A 22978-nucleotide genomic window follows, 5' to 3' on the forward strand; every position below is an offset into this window, starting at 1 on the left:
CATGCTCTTCTTTACCACCTGAAAATTTTGTCCAGGTGTTTAACAGAAAAAGGTACTTTTCCTCTCTTTTGACTTGTGGCCATTTTAACTAAATTCCAGTCCTTTTCAAATACTTTAATACAAATTGTAGTTTTCCCCTACTATACTATAGCTCAAGCAATAACTGGTAAAGCTTCCTCCCCACTTCCTGTGCACCTCCTCACTGGCAGAGCATGAGAGACTGAAAAGTCCTTGATCAGGGTAAGCATTACGTAGCAGGAACTAAAACAGCGGTGCATTACCAGCATTGTTCTCAGACTAAATCTGTAACACAGCATTGCACCAGCTACTAGGAAGGAGAAAAATGTTACATATATCCTGCAGCCCACAAAGACCTTTATAACATAAGTAAGGCACAGAAAAGGGTAAAAAAAGAGGAAGCAACCCCAATAAAAGCATAAAGTAAGCAAGGGTGTCCATTTTTAATTCTACATCTATTAGATAAATGTAGAACTATCACCATATTTTTAAGGAAATAGGCTGACAATGGATGCATATGCTTGTGGCTCATTCTCTTTTGAACTCCTTGACTAACTGCACTTGAATTTTTTAGAGGAAAATAGTTCAAAATGAATGTGTGCACACGAGGGTTCCACAAAGTGCATATCCAGGCAAAGCGTGACTTTTCCCTCAGGTGCTCAGCACCACAAAAATGGAAGAGATCTCTGACAAGTGCCTTGAGAGCAAAACTACTGTGAAAGTATGTGTTTTGTGAGATTTCACACAATGTCACCAGCGGACAAATCATAAGGGAACTGTGCAACATTTGTTCTGCCATTCAGAGGTGCTTAGCTCTGCTGTTCAGAGATGCTTATTTAATCTGTTTCACTGATGTGACAGAATGAGTTAGAGAGAAGGATGACTCGTGGCACAAGTTGGAGCTTTCAGGATGGGAGTTTTTATATCCTGATGATATAAGTCCACTCAAAGAGAAATGTAAGTCATAAACTCACAGCTAAATAAGGTATGCTGGGGTCTTGGAAGTGCAAAAGGAAAAGTCAAACAGAGGAAGGAAACACCACGTTTAGTGAAGCTGGCATTAAATGAAACACCAATATAACAAAAGGACCACTGCTGTCTTGCCACATTCCATACGTGTCTTGGACTGGGGATCTTCCACTGCTACTGCCCCAATTTAAACCTGGCACCTTCCCCTCCCTGCCCTAATACACCCTGCCCTGCAGAAAGCAGTTTACTTTGGAGAAGCAGTTCTTGAAAAATTTTTCCCTTTTGTTCGTGGAGAGCACCACTTCAAAGACAGTGGAGATGCAAACTGCTAAGCAGTTAGCCTTTATCATCACTCCAAATCCCTCACTGGCACAGCTATTGCAAACCCCATAATAAGGGTAATTGCCTTCTGCAGTCAGCAACACTAGTTTCACCCAAAATTGTTTTCCATTAGAAAGCAAATAAAGATAATTTTTGAAAATGCATGTAAGTATAATTTAAAATATAATTATGTCTTTTTTTGTACTGAAAAAGAAGTAACCTGAAACTAAGCCAGATTTATCTGCAAACAATGTGAAAAAAACCCAACACAAACCGAAACTCAAGTAAGATTTTGTGATTTATCTTAGCTTTTATTAAGAAACCAATTTGCATGTGATGATTCTAGCAAGGTAATACTAGAATGTGGGAAAGCAGAGGGAGCTAATGACAGACATATCCTGTAGAATTTAAGATTTGTTTCATGTCATTTTCAACAAGCATGTTCAACAAACGTGGAGTATCTACTATTGCCAGTACAACTTTTGCAATCTATGTTAAGCTGGTCATTAAATTAAATAGTTTATTCGCAGAGTATGATACTTCCAGCAATGACAGCAGCTTCACAAATCTCCAAACCACTCTATTTGCATCTTGCTAACATTCAAAACATTCTCTGGGATTACTGCTGCTTATCACAGCTATTGTGCTATGGATTTTTCTCCTGCCCAGCAGACAGCAAGAGTAGAATGTCTGGCAGCTATCAAGATTATTGTATGGAGCTTTTAATGAACAAGGTAAAAACACCGCCTTATTTTAGATATTAATTCAACAAAAAAAGCATGATGAAGAGAAACATAGATTACTTCATCTTTAAAGGCAACTGTGTCAGAACAAAGGCATCAGATTGCTGCTAGTAAAAGAAGTAACTTACGCCAAGATGCTAAAACCTACAATCTCATACCCAAACGTCATCCTATCACAAGCACCCACCCCCAGTATTCTGCCCCGTTTTCATCTGTGTGCCGTATAAACTCTCACAGTGTAATGGTAACAAAGGTGATTAAACAGTATGCCTGCTTGTAAAATACCCTTTAAAGGAAACATACTAATAAATAATTAGGAAATGGTTTGTTAAACTTCTGTATATGTTTCTTTCATTTGCGAAAGATTAAATATTTTCACCAACACAGCACCCTTTGAGGTGTTTCTTTTCCATTCTCCCTTTCCAAACAAATTATAAAGACTGCATACATAGACACACACAGAGATATCAACCATCACAGAAGGGAATTATTACCAAAACAATTGCTGACCATATCTGAAAATCACTCTTCTCTCCAACCCTTTGCATGTTTTCACTTAATGGTCCTGGCAAGTACAAGAAGAAACTACTCCATACCCTGTTGTGGCTTAAGTCCAGTGGGTAACTTGGCACCACACAGCTGCTTGCTCAGCCTCTTCTACTCCCACCCAGGCTGGGATAAAGAGGAGAATCAGAAGAACATAAACCCCACAGGTTGAGACGAGAATAGTCCAGTAACTGAACTACTACTACTAATGAGGCAAATAACAAGGGGAGAGAATATAAAAAGTGAAAGGAAAAAACAACAATCAACACAAGTGATGCACAATACAACTGCTTATCACCTGCCGACCAACACCCAAGGCTGACCCGAGCAGTGATCTGGGCCTTTCGGTGACTCCCCCCAGTCCATATACTGGGCATGATGTGCTGTGGTATGGAATACCCCTTTGGCTAGTTTGGGTCAGGTGTCCTGTCTCTGCTCCCTCCTGGCTTCTTGTGCCCTTCCTCACTCACAGAGCATGAGAGACCGAAAAGTCCTTGATCAGGGTAAGTGCTACTGAGCAAGAACTAAACCTTATCAGTGTGTTAGCATTGTTTCTCAGCCTAAATCCATAACACAGCACTGCATCAGCTACTAGGGAGGAGAAAAATAACTATTACAGCTGAACCCAGGAGATACCCTCAATTTCAAATGTAGGGAACAAACTACATCTACCCACAGTCCACAAAGACCTTTTATAATAAAAGTAAACTAATACTCAAAGAGAATTTTCAAGCATAGCCTTTTCCTTAGATGTTTTTACACAGTAAGCACAGTCTGATGGATATACCACATATAACCCTACCAGGGTGACTGGTAATCTGCAGCTGCATGTTTCCTCTTCATAAATGCATATAACTGCATGAAAAGGCAATTATTTTTCCCATGACACATGAAATTAATAAGCATTTTCAAATGTTACTATAGGTATACCTAATGGACTAGTAAATAGAGCATTTTGCACATTGCACCTGCAAACAATCTATGCAGTCCCAACAACAGCGATCTGATTTCCACTCCACTAGAGCTCTGATCATACCTACAACAGCAACACATTCTTGGGCTGAACAGACAGTTGCACCCAAATGCAGTGGCTTAATCATAGGCCAGGACTAAGCTCAGTTAAAGTACGTAATACAGCTCAGGTCTAGTAAGGTCTGGAAGAGCTGTGCCCGAGGACACCAGAACCAAAACAAAAGTCACTATGTGACTGGATGGAGTTATCAAGACTCAGAGAGTCTTCTAAGTCTCATTCCATCTCACCCCACAAACCAGCAGAGGCAGAAGTCTAACTTAGGTCTGGCATTACAAGATAAAGAGTTTACAGGCCAGTTCACTGCAGACCTGCATTTAACTGACCTGTTGCTCTTGGAAGTGCAGTGTAACTGAGATTTTTTGTCAGGAGGTGCCTCCACATCAGAGCATGTCCTGGCAACGTGGTTCTTCCAGTGTCCAACCATTCACCTAACCTGTCATTAGTATTGACAATGCAGAAGTACGAAAGATGTTATCTCTTCACCAGTCTGTCCCTCGCAAAACCTCAAGAACCCATCAACTAGTTCCAACAGAAATCAGTCAATGTCTAAAAAAAAAACCAAAACCTATTCTGACACCATTTATGAGAAAAGTTCTGTGTCTGGTAAAGGAGGAAGAGAGAAGCAGCTATTCCCACTGAGGAAAACGTACATAAACCTCAACTGTTATATACTGTAATAAGAACACCCTCACTGAGCAGTCAGGATGTAAAAATGTACACACAAAAAAAAAAACGTACATGCAATTATACATTAATGTAGGATAGGTATCATAGACAGAGCTCTGGTCTCTGCTGTAATCTGTATATCAGAGAAACGGGAGCACAATCAAGCTGCAGAGAACACTGGAGCCTGGTTTCCAAACACGTTTATTTCCACTGCAAGAATGGGAGCAGGGTATTTCCACAGTTACTGCACATGAATGCTCCTGTTAAAGTCCTCTACCTAAAACTTAGTAGTGGTTAATGGTTGGACTTGATGATCTTAAAGGCCTCTTCTAACCTAAATAAATCTATGAAAGAGAGAAAATTTACACAGTATTTGGTAAAAGGAACACAATTTGTAAAATAAGAACTGCACTGCCCATGGTATAAAGAGGATGCAAGTCCAGTTAATTTTTTGTGTTTCAGAGATACAGTGGTATGTATCAATTAGACTGCTTCTGTACCTAACCCCTGTACCAAACCCACTTACCAGTAGCCTTTCTGAGCTGTCACTAATTCACTAATGTTCAATGGGATTAATTCATTATTTACAGATGGCAAGCACAATGGACAATGCTGTTCTTCAGCAACCAAAACTGACAATGAATCCTCCACACAACATGTTTTTGCAAAAGACCTGAGGCATGTGATTGCGAATTGCATACCAATAGCATATGCTACATTCCATCAAATGTACCTCTTCATTTTATTTATGATCAGAACACTCTAATAATCTGAATGCTGAATTTGCTGTTTATTTGGCATCAGGCTGACAAGCCATTCCCAAGGTTTTCTCTGCGTTAGTTCCTTCTGACATGCAATTCCCATTTAATCTAATGTTTAGGATACGCAAGAAACAACATTTACTAAATCTAAACTGTTCAAGTTTCCCACAGTAAGTATTTTCAACAATCTTAAGAATTTGATTCTTAGGCAACAATTTCTTGTAAAAAATGCTGGAATATTTCTTTGTTGCATGTGAATTTAAAACACAGAAAAACATTAAAAAGGCGTAAAAATCTCAGCATCCTATCTGGCACACTCATCAGCAAAAAGAAAACAAGCAAATCGTGTTTAGTAGTACTACACCTTCCTCATTTTCAAGTTCCACTGCTCATTCAAAAAGGTCAGGGCAAGCCACAATGCATATATAATATCTGAAACATCTCATTTCCTAAAACTGAAGTGAGTTTAAGAATCAAGAAAACACCCTGTCATCTCAAAGTTCTTCAAATAGAATCTGAGCACTACTTGTTACTGCTTATGGCATTTGCTGCATGCAAACAAGAATCCCTTGAAATGTGAAAAGAATTTAAAATAATTTTTCATAAAAATGAATGAAAGCCATTTCAATGCTGCTAAATTATATATATATATTAAAAAAATAGTATTAATTTTTATATCACATAAAGGTGTTTTTTCCAGATATGGATCATTACCTCTCATAATCCAAACACCAAACGAACTTCAGTAAGGGAAAAACCCCTTAGCTATACCATCCTCTCAATTAAAGAACAAAGTTGTTGTAAAAATATAAATTTTATTTTCAAATCCCAATATATGGACTCAATTTTGAACTGAACTTTGTGGTGTGGGTGATAGTAAATGAAAAGAGCACTGTTCCTGCAGCTGTTTCCTTCAGTTAACATGCTCTATGGTAGTAAGCAAAACCTGTCACATATGTTTAGTGTATTTTTAAGCCTTCTTACTTAAACCAAGAAAGGTTAAAAGTTATGCAACAAATAGTACTAGTATCCAATCAGATTTTTTTTTTTCTATTCTCAATTTATCATTTCCTACCACTTCAAGTTGCCTACCAAGATCTGAGCTAAAGTGTCCATGTTTTGACACCAACACCCCAAACACAATACAGAAAACACCATTTCAGGTGATGGTGCCAACAGTCCTGAATTCCTGTTTTGGTATGTAAATAGAACAGGAGGTTAAGTTTTAAATTAAAATCATGCTTTTCTGTTTATAGAAAATGGGCTAATTTCCCTATATACAAGGCTGAAACATGTTAAATTCAGCATATGTGCCATTCAAATATGTTCATCACTATGAAGAAATTATTTCAAATGTCATAAAATATAGTGAAATACTGATATACTTAAAAGGATGCCAGGGCAAGAGGAAACAGGTGACATCAAGACAAGGTGTTCAGATAAATCCAGACTTCAAAGAAATCAAGTTTTCAATTTTGTTCTTTCAGCTGATGGGGCAAAGAATCTCAAGAGAAGTCCAGCCCAATGCTGTCCTCATGCCAAAGTATTCTCTACATATAGTTTCCATGTACTGTGTGTATCCACTATTGATTTTTTCATTTAGGCGTGTGAAACTAAAATACAGGTACATCAACACAGACAGGGTAATTAAGACAGTTATAAAACAAATCACACTCCACTTGAAGAATTTTTTTTGCCACATTAAACTATGCATGTGTGCATACAAGCATGCACACGGGCTTGGGGAAGAGGGGCTGCAGAGCTGCTCAGTGGAAAGGGACCTGGGGGATGCTGACTGATGGAGCTAAACATGAGCCAGCTTGTGACCAGGCATCCAAAGCGGCCAACAGAATCCTGGCCTGTATGAGCAATAGTGTAGCCAGCAGGACCCAGGGCAGGGATCATCCCCCTGTGAGGGTGAGGCTGCACCTCGAATCCTGTGTTCAGTTCTGGGCCCCTCACTGCAAGAGAGGCATTGAAGTGCTGGAGCAGACCCAAAGAAGGGCAACGGAGCTGGTGAAGGGCCTGAAGCACAAGACTGATGAAGAATGGCTGAGGGAACTGTGGGGGCTTAGTCTGGAGAAGAGAAGGCTTGGGGGCACCTTATCGCTCTCTACAACTATCCGAAAGGAAGAAGGAACCAGGAGGTGGCTTTCCCAAAAGGGTGGTCAGGCACTGGAACAGGCTGCCCAGGGCAGTGGTGAAATCACCGTCCCTGGAAGTGTTCATAAACCGTGTAGACAAGGTCCTTAGTGACATGGTTTAGTGGTGGCCTTGGCAGCGCTGGGGTAACGGCTGGACTTCATTATTTTAATGGTCTTTTCCTACCTAAATAATTCTGTGATTCTTTTAAAAGCTCATTACATTTAGACTATGCACTAAAACAATTACTCTGTAATGTGTACATCTACATGGGCCATTTCATTTTTAGCAACAGTTTATATAAGTTTAGGAGAAATCCATCTCCTGAAGCTCTTACGAAAACTGTGAGACAGAGTGTCTGTACTCAGAAGCACCCTAAGATATGCCATCATGCTCTCATCCTAGTTCATACAATCATTTAACTCTTACTGCAGTGTGAAATAACAATCTGGCCACTTCTGCCAGGAACCAGCAGACCTGGTGGGAGGGCAGAGCACAAGGCAAAGGTAAGAGGCCCTGTAGAGAGAATAGGGTTGAGTTAATGCAATTGCTGAATTTGCTCAGGACAGAGGTGTTCACAGATTCTGGAGACAAGAACAAAATGGCAAGACTGATGAAAGGGTTTCCTAACAGAAAGCAAGTAAAAGACAATGCATGTAGTACCACTCACACGAAGCATCACATTTCTGAGGCTGTGGGAATTACAGAAAGCAATGTTATTGCAAGTGAATTAGGAAGTAAGGAGATCTAGGACTGCAAATTTGAAATGTGCTTACAGGGGACCAGGAACTGTGGACATTGAAGAGACAAATATTTTATTTTCCTTACAGGGGAATAGTAAAGGCACGAGTCATTTTATAGCTGGAGTGCCTACAGATGACACTAGGTGAGGCAGATTTATGCTGTGCAGCTATTTTTCTACCAGATGAGGCACAGTTCCACTGCAATCAAACTGGTTGGTCAGCAACTGGCAAAATACTCAAAGTGCTAAAGGGTTTCCTTTACTTCTTTTCCCTTTCCAAGGTTTTTATAGAGCTGCTACTGTTAGCATTTTACTGCTGCTAACAACAAAAAAGCCAACTTTTGATATTTTAACAAACAGAAATCAGTAGACAGCACCAAAAAAGCAAAGGAAGTTTCCTTGACCTTTCAAGAGCTGAGTAAAAGAGGAACCTGCACACTTCACTCAACTGCAGCTGGAGAGTAAAACCCATGAAAACCACCCTGTCAAATCAGAAACCTAGACAAGCCTTGCCCATGAGAGAATTTAAATAAGCTGCATTAGATTATTTGATATAGCTGCTAACACAGAAAAGAAAACCATGAGCTATATCTCCATGTGAAATGGTTAAGTCAAATGTGTATCTTTCCAGAAGTTTCAATAATCGATCCTCCACAGTCTAAAATCTGACTAAAATAGGAAAAAGGAAATTTCACATCATACCTGCAGCCTTATTTCCACCTTTCAAAATCCCTTAGGTTCATGGGGTGGTGAAGCTACACACAAGGATGAAGTAAGAATACCTTTAGAAGTCTATGACTTGCTCTGTACAAGTTCTCATTAGATTCACCAGCAACTTAACCCATGTAAGCTTCCATGGACAAACATGTACGACAGCTTTAAAATTCAACATGAATATTAAAGTTTGAATTCAACAGAAGCCCTGAAGAAGTAACTTGTCTTCCTAACTGGACCATTTTTTTATATTCTAATAAGAATTTGCACAGAAACCATGTAATTCTTCCAGCCATTCTTACTAGAGTTGAAAAATAATTTGACTTCATCAAAAATATAACTTCAAATCATAAATCCTGTTATGTCAATAAGCCACATTAAAAAAAATATATATTTTTGAACACTTCCCATATGAAGGCAGCCTAAGAAAGTTCGGGCTGCTCATCCTGGAGAAGAGAAGGCTGCGTGGAGACGTCATAACAGCCTTTCAGTATCTGAAAAGGGCCTATAGGGATGCTGAAGAAGGGACTGATGAAGAGTGACAGGACAAGGGATAATGGGTTCAAATTTAAACAGGAGAAGTTCAGGTTAGATATAAGGAAGAAGCTCTTTACTGTGAGGGTGGTGAGGCCCTGGCACAGGCTGCCCAGAGAAGCTGTGGCTGCCCCAACACTGGCAGTTTTCAAGGCCAGGTTGGACGGGACTTGGAGCAACCTGGTCTAATGGAAGGTGTCCCTGTCCATGGCAGGGGATTGGAACTGGATGAGCTTAAGGTCTTTTCCAACCCAAACCAGTCTGTGATTCTGTGATTCTATATTTTAGTAAGTTGATGCACAAACATCACAAATTACAAGAGCACTGATGTCACTGCCACTCATATCAGCTTACATGCCAAAACTGTGTTTTCAGAGAAAGGCAATGACACACTGTGACTGGAGGTGCAAACCAAGAGCTGATCAACTTGCAACTTTAATTTAGCATTTATAATATTTTTATTTGTGAATGAGATATGAATCAAATAAATTTTAACCTGCTCTGTAATTCAGAAATGACAAAGTAAGTTTCACACAGGAGGATTTTGAGACCCCCAGTTTATAAGACCTTTTTATTTATATACCACTTCTTGCAATTGTGACTCAACATGGACTATCCCCTGCTAGCAATTCCCTAGAAACCTTCTTCACATTGCTATTCTATGTATGTGGAATGTTTTTTCCCCCTAGAGATTTGGTGGTTAAGTAAAATCAGTAACATTATCAACTCTCCCCAGCCATTAAATCTGTCATGACACCTATCTGCTCTCCCGTTTTATACCCAGTTTTTAACAACCGCACTCTCCTTTTGCTTACAGTACCCAGAAATACAAATAGTTATGCAAGAATAGGAATTAACTCATATATAGTGAAAGATATTAACAGAATACCCTGAACACGTTTGCTAAAATCAATGTTTCATAGAATAGCATAACAGACTGATTTAGGTTGGAAGGGACATTAAAGCTCACCCAGTTCCAACCCCCTGCCACAGGCAGGGACACCTTCCAGTAGACCAGGTTGCTCCAAGCTCCATCCTACCCGGAGGTGAACACCGCCAGGGATGGGGCAGCCACAGCTTCTCTGGGCAACCTGTGCCAGCGCCTCACCACCCTCACAGGGAAGAACTTCCTGAAGACCAACCTGTTTCAGTCTGAACCCATCACCCCTTGTGCTGTCACTACAGTCTGCAGTTAACTCCCAGCCTGCCTCTGCCCGCAGCCCATTAACCGACTTTAACAGGACCAACCGCTCACCTCCTCAAATCGAGGCCTCACCCACCCCTGGCCGCCCCCGGGTGCACGGTCCTCTCGCCCCACAGCTTCACCAATGGCGGCCCGGCAGAGCCAGTTACGGCGGGAAGCCCGGCGCGAAGGTCCCGCCGCCCACCTCCCCCCGCCGGTACCTGCGGACTCCGAGCCCGGGGTGGGGGCGGGCCGCGCTCCCACCGCAGCCACCTCCTCAGCTAGCCCCGCAGTGCCCGTCACAGCCCCGCCGAGCGGGCCGGGCCCCGCCGCCGCTGCCGCCCGGCCCGGGCCTGCCCCGCCCCCGACCGCTGCCGGAAGCGCCGCCGCGTCTGCCAATCACACTGCGCGCTACCCGCGCGCCGCCGCCGCGTCCCGTACGACAGGGGGCGGTGCCGGCCCCGCACGCACCGAACGTACCGGGGGCGTGGTACGGCTGGCGCGGCCCCGCCCTCCACGCGTCGCGTCCTTTGTTCGCGCTGGACGGGGGGCAAGCAGCTGCCGCCCGCCTACGCCATGGCGGCGCCCGGAAGTGGAGCGAGCCTGCCAACCCGCGGCGGCGGGGCGCCCCGGAAACGGTAGGTTTCCGGAAGCCACACGCCCCCGCGTCGACGGCCACTGCACAGGCGTGGGTTCGGCCCACTTTTGGTTTCGGTTTGCTGTGGCTGCCGTTGGGCGCGTTGCGGCAGCGCCCGCAGGGAACGGATCGGAACGGGGGGGAGCGAATGGCAGCAGATCGTAGGGCTGCAGCGCACACCGAGCGAGAGGGAGCGAGCCAGAGCGGGAACACGGTCCACGGGGTGGCCGCGGTCCGGCAGCACGCGCTGCCGCCCCCGGCAAGGGGTAGTGGGGTGGAGGTAGGAGGGGACCCGAAGCGTCCCAACAGCGGCCGCGTCCCGGATCCGGGCGCTCCTGACAAGCACAAACGGCGACACCGAGAAAAAACGATCAATGGAACCCACAGGAGCAACGTCCACCGGCGAAACGTGATGAGCCCCTGCTGCGAGTGCCTCCCGGAGGCTGGTGATGGAGGAGCTCAGCGAACACGGGAGGTACAGCGGAACCGGTCCGCTCGAGCTACTCCTTAAATAAGAATTACAGAATCAACTGGGTTGATCATCAAATACAACCTTTTCCCAGCACTGCCAAGGCCACCACTAAGGACCTCGTCTACACGGCGTGTGAACACTTCCAGGAACGGTGATCCCACCGCTGCCCTGGGCAGCCTGTTCCAATGCCTGACCACCTTTCAGGGAAGAAATTCTCCCTAATATCCAGTCTAAACCTCCCCTGGCGCAGCTTGAGGCTGTTTCCTCTTGTCCTATCACGTGTTCCTTGGGAGCAGAGACCAGCCACCTCCTGGCTCTGTTCTCTTTTCAGCCAGTTGTAGAGAGCACTAAGGTCCCACTGAGCCTTCTCTTCTCCAGACTAAACACCCCCATTTCCCTCAGCCGTTCCCCATCACACTTGTGCTCCAGGCCCTTCACCAGCTCCGTTGCCCTTCTCTGAACCCACTCCAGCACCTCAATGTCTCTGTTGTAGTGTGGGGCTCAGAACTGAACACAGGATTCAAGGCGCACCCTCACCAGGGCCATGCAGTGCGTTGGAGGTATCACCACCCCAACTATTTTCAGATTTTGAACCCATCTCCACTCCCTGTACTTCAGTCTAATTAATGTTTCCCCAAATCTGATCCAGGAAAAAGAAACCCCACAGCACGTGCTGTTGATCAGTGGTCGGCCAGGCTGGACAGGGCTTGGAGCAATCTGGTCTAGTGGAAGCTGTCCCTGCCCATGGCAGAGGGTTGGAACTGGATGACCTTAAGGTTCATTCCAACCCAAAATATGATTCCATGATAGAAGGAATTAATGCTCTAAAAGAGACAATTCACCAGGCGTGAAAGTAGTGTAAAATCACTAAAATATATCCTTGTATCTGCCAGCTGTGAAATGTAAATGAAAAAAGCATACATAAAGCTGCTCTGAAAGAATGAACAGAATTAACTGAAATTAAAGGGTGGGAAGATGACGTACACCAAGAGGAATTAGTGCTGTCCTAACTGGACAGGAAGTTGTTTTTCCAGTTTTGAAACTGGAGGAGGCAAAATAAACTCGTAATGCCATTTTTCAATGTGGTGTACATCACACAAGGTTCATTTAGTCTTCACATACAAATAAGTATGATGGACCTTAAAATACCTGAATCATTTGAGTTCAGCTGTGGATTGAGTCTGCTAGACTTATCCCACCTGACCCTACGCCATCTGAAGAGAAAAACAAAGTAGATTTCTTTTTTTAGGATTAAACTTGTAAAATATTTCACCTCTTGTGAAAAAAAGAACAACCACCAAACAAACAATCCAAACCAAACAAAAAACCAACCATCTTTTTAAAGGGTTGGCAGCCTTCTGCATTATAGACTGAAGACTGGATGTCCATCAAGACAGGGAGAAGAACATAAGCTTAAAAACAAGACGTTACTGAAGAGATGGAAGATGGCTGGGAAACTTAAAGGTTAGATATAGTGAACCAAAACATGCAGTTCTGTATTTGGGTCTTAAGTAGCAAGCAAAATGAAATTCCCTATATATTATAAGAAAGTGAATCTAATAGGAGTAATATTAGAAAAGTAAAATGAATGAAAATAAGTTAAAAATGAGTAAAGCAAGATAAAAATTTGGAAATAATAGTAATAATTAAAACAAGGAAAAAAAAATCCGGTGGATTGCTTCCCTGATGCTTTTAGTTTCTCATTATTGCTGGGCTGTCAGTTTGGTTTTTAACTGCGTGAGAACTCAGGAATAGATAATTTGATAAGACCTCTGAAAAAGAGATGTCCCAAGACTTGTTATGAGTAGCACCTTTGGAGTTTCTTTTCAAATTGAGCTAGCATCCTTTAATGGAAGTACAATACTGGTGAAACAATCACTCAAAACAAAAAGCATTTTTAAAGCTAAACAAACTGAGTAAAATCGAAAGGCTCAGCAGCATAATACACCTGTATCTATCTCTCTATTTAACATTAGTAGTACACCACTGCTCAGGCAAGGAATTATATTTCCTTGTTACAAATACCTTTCTTCTAAATGCTGTGCTTCATAAAGAAATTTATTCAGTTCTGTTATTTAATATTTTAAGAATGGCAACTCCAGCTTTAAGTATTTAATTAATTTAAAAATAATAGGTACTAAATATACATGTTAATACTTTAAAGGAAAAAAAAAAAAAGTGAAAAAAAGGGTCCCCAGAGGGATGCGCGGAGGCTTAAAGGTTGCCACCTCCAAAGCAACAGTTATTTAAAGATGTATGTCAGTCACAGTCACTTTGCAACACAATGTAAAATGGGAAATGTATTCTGCATCTGAGCGGAACTAGATCTTATTAAACAAGAGGCAAGACACTGGTTTTGGTGCTACAAAATGAAACAGATACTTAGTAGTACCAGTGTAGCTCTCAATGACACACATTTTTTATCACAGTGAGGCTGCACATGAAAAACCTTACAATTTCATTTCCTGCTGGTGTCACTGGACATGAATTCAAGATTCTCATGTGCCAAGTCAACAAAATCAAGTAATTGAGGAGGAAGCCCGGGAATTGTTTTCATTCAGATTGCAGCATTGCTTTATCATGTGTGATGTAGAACTTCTCATGCTGCTGCCCAGGAAATAAAGACTGGGCTTGTGGAGAACTTACTGTACATGCAGACTGCCAGTCAAATACTGGCAAATATAATTTTTCTAGGATGTAGAAATGACTATCCATTACAGAGGCTATCTCTGTAATGCAAGAACTGGTTACACATGTTCAAGCACAGAGTTATTTCACTGAAACATGCGTATTTACCAATCAAAGATGTGTCAAACTATTTAGAAGGCACATTTTTCATATGTTTCTAGAATGAATACAAAAAAGTCCAATTAATAAGAATTTTAACATAAATTAAATCCTGCATTTTATCTTTAAGTGATATTCCTAACCAAATCAGCAATACTAATGAGAAAAATTCTTTTCAGAAGTTTAAGCCAAGTAATTTAAACCACCCTTGCTTAATCCCTCCTCCCAAACCTATGAAGAATCTAAAAAATGGAATTTCCAAACTTAAAACAGTTTTAATTGCTTCAATATGAATAAAACTAAGAGAAGACAATCAACCTAACACAGAGGTGATCTTCCATGTAATGACAGGAGAGGAAAAGCATTACAACAGAATGCCAGTGTGAAGCTGGTGTACAGGATGGCTCTGAAACGGAATTTCTGCCACCTGCTCCTCACCCAAGAATATTCCAGGAACAGAGTGCACAAGGAGCAAAAACCAAAGTGACGAACACCACTGAAAACTGTTAACCAGTTAACCAACTGGAAACTTAAAATAGTTTTGACATGTTCTAGACAGCCTGTTTGACCAATATCTGTAGGTTGAACTAGCCTCAAATCTAAGATGGCACCTAAAAATAAAAAAAAAAAAAAAAAAAAAAGAAAAAAGGAGGGGGGGTAGGTAAAACAGAGTGTGAGGGGCAGAAACCACAAAGCAATAGAGTAGTAAAAGAAACTTGCACTGAAAACAAATCTAGCACTAGTATTAGCTGGAACAACTATAAAATTAACTTACTCCAGAATTTCAAAACACAAGGCTTTGTGCACTTATCAAGGTGCTGCCATGCAGGTTGTGTTCCCAAGAAAGGTTATTTAAAATTTGACTCACACATGCCTTTTTCAAGGCATGTCAAGCCCAAAAGTTTAATACATGTAAACAGTGTAATACACATCTTGAATTATCGTTAATCAATTTGCATTATTTATGGACAGTAAAGCTTAAGGTAAAACCATCAACAGTAACAGGAACATGAAAGCATGTCTCACAGGCAGTTCAGCATCAGACCTTTTCCTCTCTGTATGCCACACTTAACGCCACTGATCCAAGTATCACTGAACATTCAATATCCAGCACTCTACTAACCCAACGCAAGCTGATCTGAGAATGTGTCACGGAAAAGGTTAGGAGAACACTTGCACACCACTACACAGGTTGGTGTTTTAGGGCTGCAGCACCGAACGGAGCTTCCTGGCTGTAAAACCTTACATTCCCAACTCCAAAACAGGAAAATACAGCTGCTGCAAAGAGGCTTTGAGCACTTAGCTAGCCTCTGTCTCTGAAGCCAGAAGTCACTAGACATCCTGCCTTACTTAAAAATCAAAAAAACCCCACCAATCACTGTTCTTTATTAACTGAGGGTGTCAGTATGGCACATCACAATGTTTAGAACAGCAAAGGATACAAGCAAAAGACAATACAGTACTAGAAGAAAAAATTCTTAGCTGACTAAAAGATTGTCCTGAGTAAAATATGTATCTTACTAGGTTAGAGACAGTTCAAACAGTAACTCTGAAAACTGACTGCTACATCTACAAAACAGTCTTTGTATAGTAAAAGCGACACATAAAAAAACCCTAATGGATATGCATCTTGTGAAGGAAACATACATGTAATCCTCACCTTGTCACTGTCATCATTACAAATGTGATCTTGATGGATTGAGTGGCACTGAAACGATGTACCAATGCTACCTACAAAAGAGGGGGGAGGGGAAAAAAAACATTAAAATGACCCCAATTCCCATGAACACACAAAAAAAATAAAGACCAATTTAGCAAACATTCTTTTTTTTCCACACACAGAAGAGAGATTTAGTTGCCAAACAGCTACATTTGACAAGTCATGCATTGAATTTGGGTAACAGACTAAGACCAGAGAGACATGTTGCGCAGTGTGCCGTTTTCACATTTATTTTTTCTAAACATTTAAACAGAATAGAATTAGAATGAGTTCATCAATCCAAAACAAATATATGCAGTGAAGTACATATGCATACATACAAATAAGAAGAAATTGCACATATCATGTTTAGGTGATATAGTCCTGTACCAGATCCCTGTAGCCCTAGGTAGCCACAAAACAGCAGAGTGATACGTTAAGAGTGAGTGGAAAAATCCAAGGTCAATGTAGAGAAGTTTTAATTATATCTGGTTTGTCTGTAGTGTAATTTCTGCCTGCTTAAGGAATTTCCACAGGTTTGTTTTTTTGTTTGTTTTTTTTTTTTTTGCCTAGGGAAAAAAGAACAGCACACCTCTAAAAAGGTTTGAGACTTTGTCCAAGGAGGGAGATAAACTAAAGTTTGAGTGCATCCATGCAGTTTACAGAGCTCTCAATTCTACTGTAAAGTTTTATTTAATGTGCTGTTTCCTTGCTCAAAGTATAGGAGTGGGGTAACTGCTATGGCTGACTTTGTGCTTGCCCAAGATGACTTCTTGCAAATACTGAACAAATCAACTTTTAAAAAGCAAGGAGAAGAGTCTCATTTGTAAAGCTACACCATTTCATGATTTTTCCTTACAGAAGATCTACCGAGAACTTCTCTCCACAGTTTCTTGTGGTCCTTCTGTTATAATTTTGAAATGAGCTCCATAAATTTGCTTCTTTCTAACCACTACAGAAAAAAAATTGCCATAGGAGTCATTGACTGTGGCTCTATTGGCTTGAACAGCAGCAGAACTTGTGCTGTGTATTTTTGTAGGAAGGGAGAGCAAAGAGGTATCACTACACAGTTGAAGTTTCAAGTTCAAAAGTTTAAAGATGAAAAGGAAAAGAAATCCAGTTTAAAACTGTTCAAAACATGCAAAGTTCCCTTCCCATTTAATTTAGACTTATGCAAAACACAAGTGTTTTCACTAGGAACACTCCATGTGCCTTCTGGAAATTGGAACTGATTGGACCCCAAGGCAAGCTAAAAAAACCCAAAGAGAACACAGTGTTAAGGATAAGGCTTGACAACTTTCTGCCCATTACTCCTGAGGCAGCACTACTGTAAAATATGGTCTCTTGGATTAGTCCACGATAAAAAAGATAGGCATCAAATAATGAAAATAATAAAATTCTGTCAAATTATGACAAATACATATAAACTTGTTTTGGGCATCTATGTATTTAGGTAACAAAAGAAATTTCCAGAGGTGGTAGAGAACCTATACCTAACCTCAACATTACCTAAAACTTTTTCTCCACCAAATTAAACCACAAATGTGGAACTTACAGGCTACATCATTGACTCTACAGACAGGCTTCTCAAGAACAGCAATCACATACACAATCACAACAATAAGTTGGCTTTGATCTAGCTATAGTGGATACCCAGCTGCAATAGTACAGCTTTCAGTTCATAACACAAGGCAGGACCCCTGAGCAGCCCATAAGGTTTTGTGTTGCCATAGCTTCAATTCCAACAATATCCACCTTACCAAGAGAAAAATATAGCTTGGATTTTATCCGCATGTTTCAATCACATTTGACTGTTCTATAAACAGAACCACAGACAACCAAATGCAGTTAGCAAAAGATACCTCAGTCCTTTGTTTTGATTTGATTCGATCCTTTTAAACAGGGTCTTGCATGGTCTTCACACCATTTTCATTTAACATCTGGTCAGCTACTAATACCCTATAGTACAATGGCAAGATGAAAGACGTAACTCCTTAACTGCCAAAAATGAAGATTTTATTACACATATCCTGACTACCCTGAAGCAGTTGCCTGGCTGATCTCATGAGCAACCTCACCGAAAGCAGTCTTGGAAAAGGGTTTCTTTGAAAGACAGTGCTTGAATGGGTCCAGCAGAGGTATGAGTTCTGGGGACACTGACACAGGCTATTACCAGCTAAAGGCTCTGCTCCACAGTGGTGCAATCTGTAACACTGAGTTGTGCAGCCAGGAAATCCTGTAGCATTTGCCTGAGTTTTTAAATTTGATTTTATTTTTTAAAAGTATACTTTTCAGTAATTGAGTTACCATGTTTTTAAAACATTTCCTCTACGAGAAACAGGTTACACTGAGACAAACCTGAAGAAAGGTAAAACACTTCTCACCCACCTGCACGGAAGATCAACAGACAGAACCCCAAAGATTCAAACCAAAGATTCAATCACCAGTTCTCAACTGTGGTTTACCAGGAAAACGATGCTGGAGGACTGAAAGGAACTAGAACTATAAGCCAATGTACACTGCCCTGACTGTAGGGAATGGATAAAAATTTGGTCAAACTACCTTTGAATTCTTTTGTATTAGAAATACAAACTGGACTGCTTACTCCAGAAACTGTCCACAGAATGGCTGTCACAGTAGTGGTGGGAATAGAATAGGTATTACATTACCTAGATAGAATACATCTACGTACTATTATTTTTCCTGTGATTGCAAATAATAAGCTTGTATTATGAGCTTATGATGTTTCCTTACCTCATAGAGGAAACAGCTTTGGCCTGGCTATTGCCTTTCTCCTTCTGCATTAACTTTGGCAGCTCTATCTTTTCTAGTGAAAAGTGGGAACAACTAAACTTTGGGTAGATTCATAACCCGCAGGCTCAACTACAGCCTCATCCCCTTCATAGCAGTCTTACACATGGAGAGGGCACTGCTTTGGTAACCAACCAGCTTCACTGTGCAAGGTCCACATTCTGAAAGGGTTTGCATATTTTTAAGTGAAGCATTTATCTGTGTGGAAATCTGAGTCACTCCCAACACTGAAGAGCTGATGGATCCATCTGAACGTCCATCAGAAACATTCTTTCCCATGTACCCTAGATTTTCAGCTAAAGCCAGGAATCAAGTAAAACGTCTAGAGATTTTTCCTCAACTAACAATGCAGTATGACTGGATAAGCAAAGGCTTTCAATAAGCATATGAAGTTTTTTTGCCAAATTATTAAATGATTTCCATGCCAAGATTGATATGCATAAGCTATACTAACCACCATGCCTACAGCAAATAATCACAGTCAGGCTTCGAACAAAATGAACATCCCTTCCAACATTTAAAGAATTCTTGAAATTAAAGGTGTTACAGAATTCATGTTGGCTTTTACAAATTCTGTCTATATGCACTGTAAAAAATTACCGCATGAGAAACACTTCTGGAACATTTTTCAACATCCAACTTTGCTGCTTTAAAAAAAAATAAATATTGAAACACACCAGAAGTCAGTCATTACTATTAGCTCTTTTAATCTCAAACATCACTCAAATTCTATTTCAGATTCCACACAAGTGCAAAACTAGTATTTTAAAATTTGTATTTTTGTATTCTTACAGCACACATACGAAAGTAAGGAATGTTTTCCATAAGCTTACTGACAGCTGTGTGCTCTGCTCACAGGGATCAGTTTCTTCTGCTCATACAAGGAGCAGTTCAGCAAGAAGTCACCCCGGGAAAAACTTTACAGCAGCAATAAACAGTCAAGGAATCTGATTAACACAGAAATGTTATTACACCCATAAACACAGTACCACTGTTTTACTGGGACTCCCAGTGTTCAAAATATCAAAGAGATAAAGTGTAACTGATAAGACTGCACAGCAAAATCTGCTAGCAGGTTGTGAAGTCTGGTTCATACTAGTAAGACACAAGCAGAGAAAAAACAACTACATAAAGCAGTAAGGTAAAAAAACAGTGTCAAATAAGCTATTTAATCATGGGGAAGTCACTTTCTATTCTGAGGACAAACGCTATGATCTGAGACTAAGCAGCAATATTCCTGAAGTGATACTAAATAGAAGTTCTAAGCTGTTACTATAAGGCCATTCTAAGAAAATGCTGCCATAATGATGCATGCATTACTAGGTATTTACTATCCCCTTTCCCACCACAGCATCTTAGATTTCAATCAAGGCCTACTTTAAAATAAAAATTTAAAAGCCATTTCTTCAATTTGGATACAATATGACACTGTTTATAACATCATTCCCACTCACTTTGCCACTCCTCACTAAATCTTCTATCATAAATGTTTAATACACATTAATATACACTAATTAATGTACATCAATATACACTGTTTATAAATAGAAGTTGTTCATAGATAGGTTTGCTTAAAGGATAGAGTTAGAACATTCCCCTCTGTTACTTTCCTATCCTTCTCCTCTGATGAACTGAGTTCATAAAATTCACACTGCTCCTGGGTATCCCATATAAGTGTGAAACAGGGAAGACAACCAGTAAATAGACACTAGAGACCATTTAGGAATTTTGCAACTACAAGCCCTGTGTCACAAGACTGCTCAAGCAGTCCCAGGGAAATTCACGTGGTTTACATTCAATGGGGCACAAACCAATTTCAAAGAATCACAGACTGGTTTGGGTTGGAAGGGACATTAAAGGTCATCCTGTTCTAACCCTCTGCCATGGGCAGGGCCACCATCCACTACAGCAGGCTGCTCCAAGCCCCTTCCAACCTGGCCTTGAACACTGCCAGAGATGAGTCAGCCACAGCTTCTCCACAATATCCATAACTGGACAACTTGTTCCAGTGTTTCTCCTCCCCATCTTAAAAACTTTCTTCCTTATATTCCTAAGTCTACCCTGTTTCAGTTTAAACCATTGCCCCTTGTCCTGCCATTACAGGCCTTGGTAAAGAGCCTCTCTATTCGTGTGTCTTTAAAACCCTCCTTGAATATTGAAAGAGCACAAGAAGGTCTCCCTGGAGCCTTCTCTTCTCCAGGCTGAACAAGTCCAGCTCTCTCAGACTGTCCCTAGAGCAGAGCTGCTCCAGCCCTCGCAGCACCTCCATGGCCTACTCTGGACTTGCTCCAACAGCTCTACATCCCTCATGTCTCTTGTGGTTTTGCCCCAGACACAGGATATGGGGGGTTCTGGGCTCAAGCATGCACTGTGGGTCATGGGGAGCTTCTCCTCACCCAACACCTGTTTAGGTCCCTCTGGATGGCGTCCGTTCCTGCAAGCCTATCAATCAACTGCACCACTCAGCTAGGTGCCATCCACAAACTTGCTCAGGGTGCACACTCAATCCTCCTATGTCACTGATGAAGATATTAAATAGTACTGGTCCCAGTACGGACCCTGGAGGGACACCACTCTTTACTGGTTTCCATGTAGGCACTGAGCTCTTTGGACATGGCCACCCTGCCAATTCCCTATCCCTCTAACAGGGTATCCACCGTATCTGCATCTCACCAATGTAGAGGCAAGAACGTGTGATCTCTGGACATCAACCATTGACTGCAGCTCTTTGGATGTGGCCATTCACTCAACTCCTTATCCACTGAATAGTCATAAAGCACATATGTCTCCAATTTAGAGGCAAGGATGATGTGTGGGACTATATCAAAGGCCTTACAGTCAAGGCAGATGACATCAGTTGCTCCTCCCTTATCCACCAACACAACCGCTCCATTGTAGAAGGCCAGAAGATTAGTTAGGCATGATTTGCCCTCAGTGAAGCCATGCTGGCTGTCTCTAATCACCTTCCTGTCTTCCATATGATCTAACATAGCTTCCTGGAGGATCTGTTCCATGATCTTACTGGGATGATGGGTCAGTAGTTCCAAGGGTCCTTCTTTTTATCCTTTTAAAAAAGGCATTTGCAAAAGGAAGCCAAGAAAGAGAAGTGCCCACAGGATTACTGCTAAAAAATACTTGAATCTGAACAATCTCAGCTGCTCCCTGGACATACAGAAATGCCTCCTAACAAATATGACAACCTTTGTGTAGGTAAAGGAGTAATTTTCCAATAACCTGCTCATTCCCACAACCAGTTCATGTTTCTTAAGGGGTGATGCACCTACACATTTTGCAGACAACTTCAATGCTGCTGGGGACAAGCTCGACAAGATTCCCAAGAGCTGATTCCCAGTGGACTTGGCAGTTAGGTACTTGAACCAAATGAACAGCAGAAGAATCAGTTCTTCCTGTCTGAGCAGTCATTCTCCTGAGATCTTCTCTTGTAACAAAATCATTCTGAGCTTATTTTCTGAAGAACTGACATCAACTTAAATTCCTACTTGAAACATGCTACCTCTGCTGCTACACAATAAAACCTTCTTTCCTCTTAGCTGTTGTACTACAGGACTCTTTACAAGACTTAGCTACACAGAGACAGAGGTTGATACTGTAAGACACAGAGACTAAAGACAAACATTTCTTCTTCTGTTCTCCTCTCCTTTGCTGTGCATTAAGATTCAGAGTCCTACTGGAATTATCTCTGATATGTATCAAAAGGAATTAATAATATATTAACAAACTAACAAGATCCTAATTTTTTGCATTAAAACTGCAAGACACTGACATTGCAAACGCACTCTGAAGAGCATCTTCAGTTCACGGTGTCTGGCTCTGCCGACAGCTGTGCTTGGGGTCAGCTGCACAGTCTCCTCCAGGAAGTTCAGTATCTACTAGAAAGAAGAAAACTTTCTTCCTGTTCTTGTCATCTTACAAAAGGAGGCTAACAGCAATACCATAAGCCCGAAGGTACCCAAACACAGTCACTTAATAGCATATGCAAATAGTTATAGGAGGAAAGAAAAATATTTCAATAACTCAAGGCTGACTTCTGCTGAAAGTAAATAAATCCTACAAAAAATTTACCTGGCAAACCACAAAGCTTTTTTTCTAAAAAAAAAAAAAAAAAAAGAAAAAAAAAATCAAAAGAAAAATCTTTGTCTTACTAGAATTGAGATTTTATCATCTGTTGTGAGGGAGCTG

General features: G+C 41.2%; 1 protein-coding gene across 7 annotated transcripts in view; it reads right to left on the minus strand.

Annotated features, from left to right (window-relative positions):
* Positions 1–22978, minus strand: part of RNF38 (ring finger protein 38) — an 82500-nt gene that overhangs the window by 32348 nt on the left and 27174 nt on the right. For 2 of the 7 annotated variants that reach the window (XM_065661842.1, XM_065661841.1), the window contains exon 2: positions 15929–15999. The exons of 1 other annotated variant lie outside the window; for it this stretch is intronic. In XM_065661842.1, the coding sequence (XP_065517914.1) occupies positions 15929–15999 (71 nt within the window). Of the gene's footprint in view, positions 1–3953; positions 4064–8643; positions 8666–10593; positions 10727–12630; positions 12690–15928; positions 16000–22978 lie in introns of those variants that run through there. 4 more of the 7 variants (XM_065661845.1, XM_065661843.1, XM_065661844.1 and 1 more) reach the window with 4 other exon arrangements.

The sequence above is a fragment of the Lathamus discolor genome, chromosome Z (assembly GCF_037157495.1).
Source record: "Lathamus discolor isolate bLatDis1 chromosome Z, bLatDis1.hap1, whole genome shotgun sequence".
NCBI lineage: Eukaryota > Metazoa > Chordata > Aves > Psittaciformes > Psittacidae > Lathamus > Lathamus discolor.